General features: G+C 40.8%; 1 protein-coding gene across 1 annotated transcript in view; it reads left to right on the plus strand.

The window, feature by feature from the left end:
* Positions 1 to 14,449: 14,449 nt before the first annotated feature.
* kctd16b (potassium channel tetramerization domain containing 16b) overlaps positions 14,450 to 16,295 on the plus strand; it is an 85,591-nt gene continuing 83,745 nt past the window's right edge. The window contains exon 1 of the mRNA XM_042499815.2: positions 14,450 to 16,141. Within this exon, the coding sequence (XP_042355749.1) occupies positions 15,304 to 16,141 (838 nt within the window). The 5' untranslated portion in view covers positions 14,450 to 15,303. The remainder of the gene's footprint in view (positions 16,142 to 16,295) is intronic.

The raw sequence follows: 16,295 nt of genomic DNA on the forward strand, positions 1-16,295 counted from the left end.
AACATTTTACAATTAAAATCCCATATCATTAACGGTGTTGATGCAAGGATCAATTGAGATTGATTTTAGCATCAAGGCTGATGCCAAGATCAATTTGTTTAGTTAGAGAACTTCTAATAAACAATATTTTGTGTCAATATGTAATTTCTTTAAGCTAGCTATTTTCACAAGATTTCAGTGTTTCAAATGTATTTCTTATAATGATGGAAAAGACTCCTAAATCCCCAAGTGCAACTACATTGCTGCTATTATTATTATGATTATGATTACTACTAATAACAACAACAATAACAATAACCTCACATGTTCTAAATTAATTTCAAAATTAATTAATATCAGCACCCGAATTGTAAAGCTCACCATCTATTTTTTCCCTCTCTGCTTCATGTGTATTTTCCCTGCTAACAAAAACTAATGACTTGACAGATATAATAGTGGGTCCAGGACTGAGAGGCAGATATTTCTTTGGGACTCCAGTTAAATTGCCAACTTATATTACTCAATCATCCGTCTGGTCGCTAAGTGTCAGAAAATCCTCCCTCAGATGCTCTCACATGGTTTTATATCATCAGTTTATGATGTTTAACACATTCAGAAGTTTCAGAAGTTATGATGAAGTGCTGCAATTTCTTTCTTCTTCTTCTTCTTTTTTTTTGCGGTCCTACCCACTTTCCCTCAAGCTGGCTCCTCTCTATTTCATCGCATATTTCCCAGAATGCCTTTTGACAATCCTCTGAGAACAGCTATGATCTTGTTGCCGTCAGCGGTGTTTACTTCTCTAAAGTGGACGTCATTTGAGAAAAAAAATGAGAGCCATGTGTGTCTTTTACTGCATGTACAGTGTAGCAAAGAGCTTTGAAAATAACGGACTCTCCGAATATCTAAGGTGGTCTGTCTTCTAACTTTGGATAAAGATAATTAAATAAAATTATAACTATGCAGCAACACATGAATTGCACAGTGAGTGAGGTGTATTTCAAAGTGCAAATGTAGCTGCAGACAAGGACTCGTACTTCCTGTCGTACTTTGTTTAGGGTGACTCCCCACTAGACCTTCTGCTTTCCTGATGAAATTACGGATGGCAGGAGTGAACAGAGACCCACCACATGTTCAATTATACATCCTTTATTCTGTATCTGTCGCCTTCACTTTCTCACACTGACAGAAATTATTCATTGACACCGTGTGCAGAGAGCTCCATGCAGTTCTTGATTGCTCACTTCGTTCAGGCTACTTTATACTGCAATGTATCTCAATTTGAGACTCCTATGGAAAAAAATGACACTGAAAATAAATGGCTTTTGTAAGATGAGGAGAAAAATTAATAAATCAAATAAGCAACACTATTGCAACATTAATCTCAGTGTACTGAACATCCTTTAAGTGTAACTACACCCCCAAGGCCACTTTTGTTTGGTTGATAAGCAATATAGATGGGTAATGTAGTTTTGTCAACTGATTCAGGTCCTAATCTTGACATTGAGTTCAAAGTATTAAAATTCTACATATTATGTTTTTAAATATGCATAAGGACTGCCCTCTAAAGGTTGCACGTGGCTATGGCACTTGAATTTTGCTATTGGCTGATTAATAAGCATGTTTGTTTTTGTCACTGACCAAGTCTCCAGTCGCCACCCTCTCACCAACTGACACCCCCCTCCTACTCCCTAACCCAGAATTTTCCCCTCCCTTTCCACAGAAAGCAGCATCTTCCAGCACTGCGGATTGGCTGCAAAAACTCCTCAGGACTGCACTGCTTTCCCGTGGTACTGGAAATTAGGCTCCAGTGGTTACATGCTTTGGGTTTTATACATCCAAGAACTACTATAAAATTTATTCTGGCTAGTAACAGGGGCTTTCTACTCGCAAAGCTTTTATACATAGCAACAAAGTGCCACAGTTGTCACATTCACAGGGCGGGGCTGTGAATAAAGATGCAGCACAACCATGTGACTGGGTGTGTCTTAGCCCCCCTACCAGCCCTGCCCATTTTTTTACTTTTTTTTTTTTTCCCACATTCCAGGAAAGGGGCACTCAAACCAAAAGTGGGTGGTTTAGTTACTCTGAAGCATTTGCAGTTAATAGCTGAGGATATTAGCTTAAGAGTAAAATTGGATACTACACCTTTAAATGGGATTTACAGTTCTAAGGGCTTTTCGAGATTTGGCCCCATCAAAGATTTTTCACACATTGAGAACCTGTGGAAACCACTCTTTAATCCCAGAGAGAGTAAAGCATGGAAAATACTGGAGGGAGAGGGAGAGCAAGAGCGAGAGAGAGAGAGAAGGATGCTGTGCAGTGTTGCACACACATGCACACGCACACGCACACACGCACACACACACACACACACACACACACACACACACACACACACACACGCACACACACACACACACACACACACACACACTAACACTCTCCTACACGCTCACAGAGGCAGAAACTCACACCACAGGAGAGCTGACTGTGGCAGTAAGCTAGCACAGCTATCTACCCCTCTACAGTGTTCCCACATGGCCTTTCCACTGGCAGAGGGAGATCAGGTGCTTAGCAACATCTCATCTGCATAGTTTGCCAAATCAACAGGGTCAACATCCCTTTAGGCTGGGAGAACTCCACTGTGCTGTGCACCGTGAAGGAGTGGCCACAGAGATGGAGGGAATGGTGTGAACACGGACTGACTTTCTTCTTGGCCAGAAAAAAAAAAATCCCTTCCTAAGTTGCTTAGTCACGGTATTTAGCCTTCAGCATCTATTCTTCCTAATACAGGAAAAGCCAATGTGAGGTGATCTGTATATCTGTTTCCAGTCCAGTTTCTCTTCAGGAGTTTTTTAAATGTCAAAATTAAATTTGACGGCAGATTGAAGTGGAGATACTGGAAATGCAGCCCAGTTGCCAGAATTAAATGTTGATACTGAATGTTTCTGCAAACAGATTTGTTTTATTTGTATGTTTCATATGTGTCATATTAATATTTCTAAAGTGACATAGTACATATATGAGCTGAGTTTCACATCAGGAGGAGGAAGGGGATGGTGGATGCTGGTGGCAGCCAAGCAGGCTGGCAAGCAGCAGACCACTGTGTGAGACCGGTGACATCTTAAGCCTTGTTTGAATCAACAGTCACAGTATTGTTATATGAGACACTGGGACATTTCCAGATGTGTTAGTAGCAACAAAACTGTCAGCAATTTTTTTTAAATTAAAATTTTCAGACATTTCCAGCTGCGTTTGTAGCAATTAACTGTGTATTTTTTAACAAGACATCACGACATTAATTCTAGCCATGTTTGCAGTGACAAAACCAGATATTTTTAATGAGACACTGGGACATTTACAGCCATGTGTTTAGCGACAAAACCAGGTATTTTTTAACAAAATTTTGGGACATTTCCAGATGTGTTTGTAATGACAAAACTTGGTTGTTGTTTTTTTAGCAAGAGGTCGGGACACTTACAGCTGTGTTTGTTGCACCAAAACTGGGTATATTTAACAAGATGTTGGGACATTTCCAACAGCCAAACTGAGTACTTTTTTTAAGGAGACACTGGAATATGTCAAGACATGTTTTATGGCAAACAAAGCTAAAACATTATGTTTCCTAACACTAACCAAGTGGTTTCTTGTGCCTAAATCTAACTACACATTAACCACAGCATTACAACATAAAACTGAAAATAGAAACAAAAAGAAATGTAAAGTTTAAACGTATCTTCCGTCTATTGAAAAACATGTAGCACCTCAGGAAGTTCCGACACAAGACATAAGCTGGCTTTCACAAAAGGTTACTTAGATGCAATTATTAAAAATGAATTCTGAAGCATTGAGGCAAAAAGAGCGTGTACAATGTGCTTAACTTCACTTAGGTTAAAGTATATGACATGTTACTGTTTCTAAATGCTACATAAGTTCAGTGAATATATACAACCTGACTTGGATCAGGACTGAATGGTTACACCATACATGCTCATCACGGCTCATCTGCATCTGATGCAAATCAGGTAGAACGATGAGTCAGTATACACTTACACACACACAGTGACTCAATAGATGTTTTTTTTTTTTTTAAACAAATGAACAGAGATTTTTTTTCCCTTCACCATGGAGCTGTCAGATCATCCGCCCCCTCCCATCCTTTCACTACACCCACAACTTGATCTTGGCCAACTGCTTTCCGAGTCCCACATGGTGCAAATTGAATCAAACGCCAGCTACTGTAAGATGCACACAAAACCTCCTGGTTTTAACAAGTTTGATCATCTCTTTGAGTGCAAATGGGCTATTTCCCTTGTAAGAAAAGTGGAGAGGAACATTTGGAGAGAGGCCAGGCTGTTATCACTCTCCAACAAAATTACTGGTTGTCTCCATGTGGAAATAAAGACTTATTTTGTTGGTTAATCAGTTCTATTTTATTTCTAAAAACCCATAATTATCTTTTTACTTGAAACACAAGTTGCTGACAGGAAGAGTAAATCTGTCAGCACTAAAAATCCAAAGACTGAGTGTTTTATTATGACCCATCTTCAAATGGCACTGCAATCATTTCACCCAATCACATTCCTGTCATGCATATTATCATTAACAGCTCCAGATAGTCTTTTAAACTGTAGTTGGAAATTTAAGCTATGAATGCAAAATCACAAACGCTGGTAGTCATGAAATGATGTGTAATGATGATAATGATTTCACTTGTTTCTTCCTCATTGTGACTCAAGTACCATGTGCCCACACTGATATCACAACTATGTGTCTGAAAAAAAATGCAGTAAAAGGAATTTTAATGGTCACTTTCCTCTGCTTTATCAGTTGTGCCTTTGACAAAGAGTTTACTTGAAGGTATCCTAGATATGTGCCGTGTACAGTGCAGCATGGGTTAGGCACCAAGTAGGAGATCAGCATCTCGCATTGCGTTCCTGGACCAACATTGTGATCAACCAATCTCAGCCCTCTGATATCATCAGTGTGCTGCTCAGGCCATGTCTGCAGCATGCTGCCACCATTTTGTGCAGTTTACATTAAAAATGCCTTGGCAAAATCATGTTGTGCCGGGTAGGCCTGTTTCTTTTTGGGGTGCCTGTAGTTAGCTCGCCTGCCTGAAAACCAGTCGGCTAAGATGCTAAGATGAGTCATGCTGTGTCATCATCCTTGTTATGAACTGGAGAAAAATCTGTTCTAATGAGCAAAAATTTAGACTTCTTTCCCCTCTCCATGCATCTCAGGAGTAGGTGAAATTGTGCCAGAAACCTGCCACCCTGCTTCTAATACACGAATGGCTCACAGGTAAGGTGGGGAAAGCCTTGTGTCTAACGGGGTGTGGTAGGACCCAATTGCAGCACAACAGAGCAGGTGAGTTGTTGGTTATGACCTTCATTTAATCTTTTGGCAGGTTGAATGGAGCAAAGGTGAGTATAATCAGGTTGCAGGTAAGTAGGGACATTTATCAGTTCTGGGGTTGCAGCATACTTCATTGGTCAAGCAGAGTTCATAAAGAGACTGAGCTATCACCTGTGAATATGAGTTCTCCCCAGAGTTCGAGTGGGGAAATTGTGAACATGGAGCGGACTGGCAGGTGAATGTATCAGGTAAGCTGCAAAAACACTTACAGCAGGGAGCTTGTGGGAAAAGCTGGGACTCCAGAGAGGGGTAGGGCTTGTGGTCAAGGAGAAAGCAGAGTCGGTGTCAGGCAGGAAGCGGAGCAGACGAATCCAGTAGGAGCAGGCAGCGGGATCAACGAGGACAGGCGGGGAATTGATGTACCAGAAGAACGATAAACACCAGAGGCACTCGGAGGAGATGTTTCGCTCGGGGGGAGGCTCTGAAGACGGCCGGAAGAATGGCAATCTCTCTTGACAGAGCCGGAGCAGTAAAACACTGCCCAGCCACAGGCAGACCAGAACCTGGAAGTGCGCAGGCAAAACTTGTGGTCGGAGACGAGGCTGTGAGGTTCAGCGGGGCAGAGAAGAGGAGAGGTGGTCAGAGGAGAGCTGAGTAAAAACCAGGAAAACTGTCTGAGAGTGAGTGCTGGAAGGCCAGACATGGAAGTGAAGACAATCTCGAAAAGAGTAAGTGGAGTGAGGCTGCTTAAATACTGGCTTGATTGGAGATGAAGAGCAGCAGGGAGCACCAGGTAGAGTTGAGGCTGTTGAGGGGCAGTGGCCGGGTGGAAAGAGAGATGGGGGCGGAGTAAGTGGAAAAAATCCCACAGCAGCAGGAGAGAGGCAGAGCAGACTGTGACACCTTGAACTCACAACCAATTTCTTGGATTAGCATTTGACACATCTTCTTCTTCACGATAAAAAATCCACAGTGTATGAGACAGGTGACACAGATCAATGATCTGAGTCCACAGAGAGGTCATTCATAGCCAATGCCACCAGCATGAAGTAAATATGGCCACAATATACATGTAAAAAAAAGTGAAAAAAAAAAAATATATAAGCAATTACAAAAACATGGATGCTTACATTCAAATAAAGCAATAAGGTGAGAAAAGAATATGCACTGAACACAATTATTAGTTCCAAGTATCCTTAAAGTAAATATTTAAAAGTCTTTCAAAGTCTTAAAAAGATATGAACATTTGCTCCTACTGTCCTTCAAGCAAATATGCAGTGACTGAAAATATAAAGTTTGGGGTCATTTGGGTCAGCACCCACAAACAAACAAAACAACATAAAAATTGTCTGAGCTTAATTTAGCATCATCATCTAGCATCGCCCCTGCTGTCAACTTCACAAATTAGTGGAGCTGACAGCCTATTTCTCAAAAAAAGTAACATAAACAGTCAGAGTTACTCCTAGCTCAGCTGGCTGCATCCAAAATAGCTTTGGATCCAAATTTCCCTGCACTGTTTGAACTTGACTCCAAGGATACACCCTCTTTCCTGATGTGTTCACCTACACAAACACAAACACACACACACACACACACACACACACACACACACACACACACACACACACACACACACTCAGACACCTGCAGAGTCAGTGTTAGTGAGTGGGATGACAGCTCTGCTGCTGTGTTGCTGGCCAGAAGACAAGCTGAGACATTCAACTTCCCGTCTCTCTGTGGTGTCTTGCAGGCTTAAACTTATCCTGGCTCCAGGAGTGTCTGTCCCTCACCGCCCCGCTCTGCTTCAGCTGCCAAAGCCCTTAATGTTTAGTGGGCTTCCTGTTAAATAGCCTTGTCTCCAGGGAGAGCAGTGGACCTAGTTTAGCAAGGAAAGCTGGCTTGGCTTGTGCAAAGAGTGGATGAGGAGGGGATTGGGAGGGTCGGTAAAGTGAAAAAAGAGAAGAAACTCATTTTTTGACCTGCTGAATTGGATAGAAATCCAGAGATATTGTATTTATACTGCGCAGTGCCCCAGAGAATATTACACTGTAACATTCACAACAAATCTGCCCCCAATTGATCAGTCTGCTGGCACGTAGTCTGTGTTTTGAGCCACAAGAGGAAATAAATTCTTCCTACAAGAAACTGTTTGTAGATCATAATATTGATGCCATCATTTCAGATGTGATAATTACAGCGTGAAAATTAAATCTACTTCCTCAGTTCAACTGACTCCTGTAGCAGATCTGAGTCAAAGTCGTAAGATGCTCCATGTTTGCTGAAATCAGCTAAAAATATCTTGTTTTGATACCAAATCTGGGGCATTGGGACTTGTTGCTGATTCCCACAAGGACTTCATGGAGTTTATGTTTGAAGATCAATACTGCAGAGACAGGAAGTTTCTAAATGATTATGAACTCATCGTTAGACTTCCATAATAAGCCGAAAACCTTGTTGTGCAGTCTTTGAAGACACATTTTAAGGTTGATGACTCATTGCATTAGTGGCCGGAGGTGTTGAAGTGTACCTGCTCAGTTGGACAGTAGAAGTTCAGTCCAATCACCAGCCTGCTAAGATTATCTCATGGGGACTGAGCATCAGAAGGATATTTTTGTCTCACGCAAAAACAGAAACATAAATAAATCTATTTTTTAAGGAAGTTGTTAGGTTCATTCGTAGACTTCCTGGAAAATAACTACATAGCAGATTCCCTGACACAAGAACTGTATCTGCTTTGAACTACAAAGCTCTGACTTACTGTAATTTATGTAGTAAGTAGCTGTGCACCATTAGTGATTATCATATGTATTTATTCATATACATTTTGCTCCTTGCCTAAGGGCTCAAGTTTCACAGAGAGCAAAGCTCCCTTTTGAGGAGTGCCCTTATCATGTTCACACACATTTATAACTGGAAGCTTTACATTAAAACCCTGGAATGATCTTGTGTCTCCAGTGGAGTAGAGGTAAAAGTAATACTTTGCTGATTTCTAGCCAGCTTTGTCTCATAAGAATTTGAGTAGTATTTGTAAACAAACTATCCTTCCATCTTACCAGTGCCCAGATCTCCCTTCTCACGTCCCAGTTTAAATCTTTGAGTTGGTTCTAAGCTGTTGCTCGAACTCCAGATTGTACTTCCTCATTTTATTGCCCACCGGCGGATTAAAAGAAAAAATAAAACTCTCTCTCTCTATCTCTCAAATGTAGACTCCGATCAAACTTTAAAACTAGGCGGATCAAATATAAACCAAGATTCTGTTACTGTATTTCTCAACAAAAATGTCTTCAGAAACATATTTTAGTGCTGTATATGGCTGAAATACTAGAATTTGTGAACAGAAGATAGGCCCCATATTCTTTCCTGAAAATGGAGGCTAAAATTGGTCCTGATCAAATATGAACCAATATTATGTTAATGCGTAGCTTATTTTTCCCCTAAAATGTTTTCAGATACATATTTTAGCTTACTGTTTAACTGTTATCTGGATTTTTTGTTACCAGCAAGCCACCATATTGTTTCCCGTGTCAAAGCCATGGATGTTTATAAAGACCTGGATACAGCATTTGAGGCAGGTCCCTGTTCATTCTGCTTAAAGCTTATCAGTGTTGTATGAAGTAAAAAGAAAAAAAGCTTTGTTTCCATGCTGTTACATTTTTGACATCTTCCACAGTGTGGGGCCCATAAAGCTAGTGCACTAAAGACTAGCGGTGGCCAAGCACAGCCGAGTGGCTAACTTTCAACAACCGAGGAGCTAACATGTGGTGTAGCACCCTGCTAACTTGAATTGGGACTTTCAAAATGTTACTGGATGGATCAAAGCCGAATAATAAAAGGAATCATTTCACAGGGGTTGTAAGGCTGAATAAAATTTATCGACTGATTTACAGATGTATCTTTCCAATTTAAGTCTATGGGAAAATGTCCCACAGCGTCATGGAGCGGACTTGGACAAAGTAGTTCCACTTTTGATCACTGTATAAAGTTGGCTTTAAAGCCAAGCACTGTTTCTGCGGGCTTGGTCAAAACAAGCTCGCATTACGTTTCCCACCACTGGGAGTGTTTATTGGTGCAGTGCATTCACAGTACATTCTGGTAGTTGTAGTTTTTCTACCTCATGGGCAAAAATGAATTCCACAGTCTTCTTTCTCTGTTTTTTTCCGGTAACATAATAATTCCAAAAGTATTTGCATATTTATGCTGCTTAGAAAGCCTAATTTTATGAAAAGACCATCTTTCCACCAGTGAAATACTTCTTTAAGGACCCAGCTCAATAGTGAAACTCTGCCAGTCTGTGTATCAAACCAGCAACCTGCCAGTCACAGGAACAGTTCTTTAAACTTTACGCCAACATGATATATCTTTTCATTTCATGTATCATATTTCTTGATCATGTTTTGTCTAAACAAACAGAAGAAATGGCTTTAAAAAAAAAAGATAAAACAGAAAAACAACAGTTTCAGCTTGCCTTCAAAACATCTAATGACACAGTGACTCGCTGGACTTGATGGTTCTCTATCGGCATCACAGATGACTTCAAAATAAACAAACATAATACCATCAGCAATGTCCTTTCGATGACATCAATAATCACTTTCCGCAAACAGCATATTTCACCTGACAAACACTGTACTCCACCTAAGTCTCCTCACCTCTGATTAGTTTTGTGTTGTGGTTTCTCTCATTTTCAACAGAACTTCCCCTTGCGCCCTTTTTTCTAACAAAATACAGAGCTGACATTTAAAGTTGCTTCCTGCTGAAACTTTTAAAAATTATAAATAGCTGACCATGTTTAAATAAGAAATAATAAATGTCCAAGTCTGAGGGATAGCCGAGGCTTACATAGAAACTCATTTTGGTAAATACTCTCTGAGTCAACTGAATTTATGCATTGAATGTCAGCCTGCTGTACTAGCAGATTTCCCATCTAAGGCCTGGCATCATTCAGTGTGGCTGTAATGAGAGATGGAAGTGGAAGTAGTATGCTGTTTATTTCAACCATCTGTGACCGGCCTGAAAATTCCCTTAAATAGTTTTCTCTGCACTGCACAGGAAGAAAATGGGTGTGCTGTGAGTTGATCTGTGTCAAGAAAGCGAAGTGCCCATGATTTTATCTTCAGTGTAAGTGGATTTCTTTTTGCAAGCGAAAAATTAAAAATCTCTCTGATATGGTGTCTCTCTTAGAAAAACAATAAATTATGAATGTTGCCGCTGTGCGTGTGGAGTAAATATTTCATCATATATTTTGTATTGACTATTATGGAACTGAAATGAGTTTTCAAAGATATAAAACAGCAAAGAAACCAAGAAAATTAAATGTCAGAGCCTGTTTGATCTAAACATGTCTGTCCTTTAGCTCTGGGATTTTGTTTCATTGACTTAACAACTATAATAATAATAACTATTTTCATATAACCATTTACTGAGATGTGTTTCAGTCTGATATAGTTTGAAATGCATGCAGAGAATGTGAAGGAATGTGTCAGCTTTGGTGATGGTCCTGCTGGGTGTTTTGCAAGCTCTTATGCCATTAAACTAAGTGCTCTTTGGGGACCGAAAAAGCCAAGGTGAAATGAATTGTGTCAGCCTAAATAGGGTTAACTCTTTACAGGTGGTCAATCATCTGGCCTTTAAATAGCAGCAGAGAGGGGTGTAAAGGCTACATGTATTTATGATGAGGCTACCAGCATGCCCTACTTCTGGGTGACTGCTCAGGTGCCAGTCAGCCACACCTCCTCGCTTTCTCTCTCACTCTCTGTCTTTAATTCACCTCTTTTTATATCATTCACTTTCTTGCCCCATTTCTCTCCTGTAGTGTCAGCTCTGTGTGACTGAATAGGGCATGTTGTGAATAGTCAGGGATTGATTTTGGAGAAGTGTTTCAAATCGCACTGACATTTTGATTAAAGGAGCAGTGTGTAGAATATAGTGGTATCTAATGGTGAGGATTGCAGATTGCAACCAGCTGAAACTTCTCACATGTGGCAAGCAGGAACTCATGGTTAGCATTTTTTTCAGTGTTTGTTGCTCAGGAGGTTTTGGGTGGGAGATATATTATCTGCAGAGGTCTCTGTCTCGCCAAAACAGAGTAAAGCAGTAAAATCACTAAGTAAAGCAGTTTCAATTTGAAAGTCAGATGGGCAGCTCACCTGCTAATGTGTTGTCCCCCTTTTTTTTTCCCTCAGATAACTTCTGAGTGAAGTCTAAGATACAGACATTCAGGAGGTTTATACCAGGCGCTGATTTACCTGACGAGGTCTCTTTCTCTCCAAAAATAATGGACAAAGTGATTTAAATCAGTAAAAACACTGAGTAAAGCAGTTTGTTAAAAAATGTTGTTTTTTTGACATTGTTTAGCTCATTGTGTAGGGGCTGACAACTACAGTGGCTGACATGAAGACGCAAATGACCCCATCAATAGCCAGTGTTTAGCTTGTCTGTTCTGGGCTACTGTAGAAACATGGTGGGCCAACATAGTAGACGCCGTGCACGAAGACCCACTCTCTTTGTTGATATAAATTGTTCATTCTAAGGTAACAACACAAGACAGTTCATATTTTCAGGTAAATATATACTAAAAAAACATAATTTATACATTATATTCCATATCTGCCAATATATCCCCCTAAATCCTACACAATGGTCCTTTAAAGAAATACGACCCTTGTAATTATACTGGCTGACAACTCCATATTACTAATTATCAAAAGCATAACCTTTGTATTGTTCCTACTGATGTCTTAATTTGTCAGCTGGGGTGCAAAAAATAATATTCTGTTTTGTGCAAGATGTAATGCAATGTGTGTGTTAGTGGGAGTTATACTGAGCTACAACTTTAGATATTAGTTTCAAATTTAAAAATGCAACAGATAGCAACTAAAAAGATGCTTCTCCTTCCCTTTAATATTTCTCGGAAATGCTACATGACACCATATCACAGATAAAGGGCATCAATAGCTTCACCCTTTTCGATTAAGCATTGAATCCGAGAGTGTCCATCAACATCAAATTTAAAAGTCAGGGGACTCTAGGAGGCATGCTTGGATTTTCAAACATCTGTTTGAAAATTATCCTGTGTGACCATAATCCTATTGAAAACATGGTTAGAATGAGTATTACAATAAGTGCAAAGTTGGGACAGACGGGAAGAATTGTTTATAATCAGACTACATACAGACAGGGCTGCAGGAGTTGAGGTCTGCTTGTTTATTTCCCAGTATAAGTAATGCCAAATATTGCTGAAGTGCCTCTGAGCAACAACAAACTCCTGCTGGATATGATGTGAATGACTGCCTCAGTGGCCTACAGTTAATACAAGGCTAAACAGGCAAAAATCTAATTGAAAAAATTTAAAGCGAAAAGCAGTGGCATCATGTCCCCAGAGGTAGAGCACAGCTCATGAAAGAATGCCAAAAAATGCAGTTTTGCTCGAGGCAAGGCTGGTTAAAAGTGGACGGATGAAAGCTACGTAAAAATAAAAGCAGCATACAGGCAGAGAGCTGTAATAGGAACTGTATGAACCAGACTTTCTGAGACATACCAGACCTTGTATATTTATGCTTTCTTTATCCACAATATTTGTATTTAATACAAGCCCTGATTTGTCCCTGCAACTGCAGCAGATGTTGCATGTTTGCGAGACTACAGATTACACTGTGGTTGTCTGAATTCTGTAGGTATGATATTCTGTAGATATAATAGTGTATGAACCTGATAAGTCATGCGGTTTCTTTTGTCTTGTGACGTCAGTTAAATTTTTTTTTATTGTATTTTCATGTGGGTCTGAAGTATAATACAGCTCAAAAAAGATCAATCTTGGTCAAATTTCTGGAAAAAATAATTGAAAATCCATTTAATGTTAAGTACATTAGGTAAATAGAACAATAAGACAAGACAAATGGCTATTGCGCAATAGTTATATCTGTCAGGATCTGTCCATGGTGCTGAAAGAAGTCTGGCCATGTCACAATGTAAACAGAGGGAGGCGCTGTTGCAAAACTCAAGACAAAAACGTCACACAACTCAATGCCAGTTACAGCCATTTATCTGGGCTTGGAAGACAGCATTTTCGTTAAGAGATTTTAATTTGCAAAGGGCTCCAAAATAAAAACTACAAACGCACTGCAGTCAAAATGCAAAACTGGGAACAATACACAGTCTGCACTGTGCATACCCAAAATATGTTGTGTATTTATGCATTCAAACCAAATGTCATGCAAATGGTTTCAAGCTGGGGGTCAAATTGCAGCATTGTGAGTGTTTAGCTTATTATAATAATGGCACAAAGATGGATGCAGCAATTTAACAAACTTTGCACTGGAATTACAACAGTTTAGTTGTGCTATGTTCAGACAGTTTTCAAAAGCATTTTAACCTATAGATCCTGAGAAAATTGGTCTGAATCTTTTAAAACATAGGAAAGAGTAACCTTGCATGATGCCCAGATATTTGCCCAAAAATAAATAAATAAATATATCAATAACAATAACTAATAATAAATAATAATAATAATAATACATAAATAAATAAATAAATGGGTAAAGGTAACAAGACAGTTACTTGAAAATAAGCTGTGTGGTGATTATTTGATATTATTTAAAAAAGGGAAAATGTCCAAATGACTATAAGCAAATTTCGTGTGTGTGTGTGTGTATGTATGTACACATATATATGTACATACATACACACATTATTTTTGTTTTTCACATTTTCAGGTAATTTTCATGCAACTATTTACTCATTTCTCGTTGCCCATTGCATTCTTTCCATGTCTTTGAAAGCGATCAAGCCGATTTGCACAGGTTTCAAAGGGTTAGTATACGTCAGATATGTATGGATATTATGGCTATTTCTTACTTTTTCCGTAAATAGGACTGATTCTGCTCCATTCTTGTGGATAATTTAGGGACTTTTGTTTTTCTCCCACCCAGTAGCCTGGAATCGCCCCATTAGTCAGGCTCTCTCTCTCTCTCCTCCCTCCCTCCGTGTGCGCGCGCGTGTGTGGGAGGGTGGGTGTGAGGGCAGCCGTGTAGACACCACCCAGCTCTGTAGGGGAGGGGAGGCGGTACGGGAGAAGGGGAGGGGGGAGGGGGGGTTGAGATGCTCGTTTCAGCACCGCGGACAGCTCCCGGTAAAAGCAGCCAGCAGCAGCGGGTCGGTCCTCTCCGCTGCTCAGAAAAAAAAAATCTAAACTGAGATTTTTTTAACACCTCTCGAAGAAAGTACGAAAGATATTTTTTTTTTGAAGAGGGTTTCTTTCATTCCGGATAAGGCGACATATATGCAGTGACAGGCTATAGACAAAACCATTACAGGACTCCCGAGGTTTGCGTGTGCAATCTCTGCGAAGTTTCTCGCCACTGAAAGAGACTGTGCCTCCTCCCGGAAAATCTGCTGCTGTTCAAGGGAAGTTGAAGAAAAAGTAACACATCAGCACCTTCTTTTATTCGGACTATACCGAAGTTGTTGGACTTTTTTTTTCTTCTACGGTGTATTTCTGGGTTGCATGTGTGAAGAAGGATTTCTATTTACTGGATAATAGTAGCAAAAAAGGCAAGCAAGATAAGTTTTAATTCGGTGCAATAGGCATCTACAGCCTCCATCGGTCCCCCTATGTAATGCTCTCACATGAGCCAGGCTTGATGCGCCCGGATACATTTCTCCTCTCTTGCAGCACTGATTCTGTCCTCCACTAAGTCACCCATCTTTTAATTTAACATTTACAGAGGGACGCCCCGGACTGCCATCTCCCCCCCATTTTCTACAACTGCTTAAGACTGGTAGGTGGCCGATGAAAAATGCTTATCCACATTGTTGTAAGATGAAGTTGGAGGCCCTGCATCTACACAGAATAACCGAGGACACAGCTTAGCAACTTTTAACATCCCTCTCGTTTTCTTTTTTTTTTTTTTTTTGATCTTTTTCTTTTTTATTGGTAGAAATAGGTGTGCAGCCCGTTTGTAGCTGTTCATGACGGAAACGATGGCGCTGAGTGGAAACTGTAGGACTAACCCCAAAGAGCAAGCATCAGTTCAGAACAGTTTCCCAGATGTTGTTGAATTAAACGTAGGGGGGCAGGTTTATTACACGCGTCACTCAACTTTGGTGGGCACCCCAAATTCATTACTTTGTAAGCTATTCTCCTCCAAAAAAGATGCATGTAATGACTTGGCACGAGACCCAAAGGGCCGTTATTTTATCGACAGAGATGGGTTTTTATTCCGGTATGTGTTGGACTACCTCCGAGACAAGCAAGTCGTCCTCCCGGACCACTTCCCGGAGAAAGGGAGGCTCAGGAAAGAGGCGGAGTACTTCCAGTTGCCCGACTTGGTGAAGCTCCTGACCCCTGACGATATCAAGCACAGCCCGGATGACTACTTCCACAGCGACTATGAAGACGGGTCGCAGGGCAGCGACCACCGGCAGTGTCCGCCTCCCTCTCTCGTCCCCGCGGACAGAAAGAGCGGCTTCATCACGGTGGGGTACCGGGGGTCGTGCACCATGGGCCGAGAGAGCCAAACCGACGCCAAGTTCAGGAGGGTGCCTCGGATACTGATATGCGGGCGGGTGGCTCTCGCCAAAGAAGTTTTCGGGGAGACCCTGAATGAGAGCCGGGACCCGGACAGAACCCCGGATCGGTACACCTCCCGGTTTTACCTCAAGTTCAAGCACCTGGAGAGGTCTTTTGACATGCTGTCGGAGTGTGGTTTCCAAATGGTGGCCTGCAACTCGTCAGTCACTGCCTCGTTCGTCAACCAGCACACAGAAGACAAGATCTGGTCCAGCTACACAGAATACGTTTTTTACCGTAAGTAACACAATTTGATTACAGCTATTACAGCAGGTTGATGCGCGCACACAAAGTTGGAGGCACCGCTAGAAGGCGCACTTGTTTTACTGGTTCTGTGTGAGAGAGACATCTGCTGCTGGGGTGGATGGGCGTTTCTAGCATAGTACAACCC

Source organism: Plectropomus leopardus, chromosome 15, assembly GCF_026936395.1.
Source record: "Plectropomus leopardus strain MGB_pleo_1.0 chromosome 15, ASM2693639v1, whole genome shotgun sequence".
Taxonomy (NCBI): domain Eukaryota; kingdom Metazoa; phylum Chordata; class Actinopteri; order Perciformes; family Serranidae; genus Plectropomus; species Plectropomus leopardus.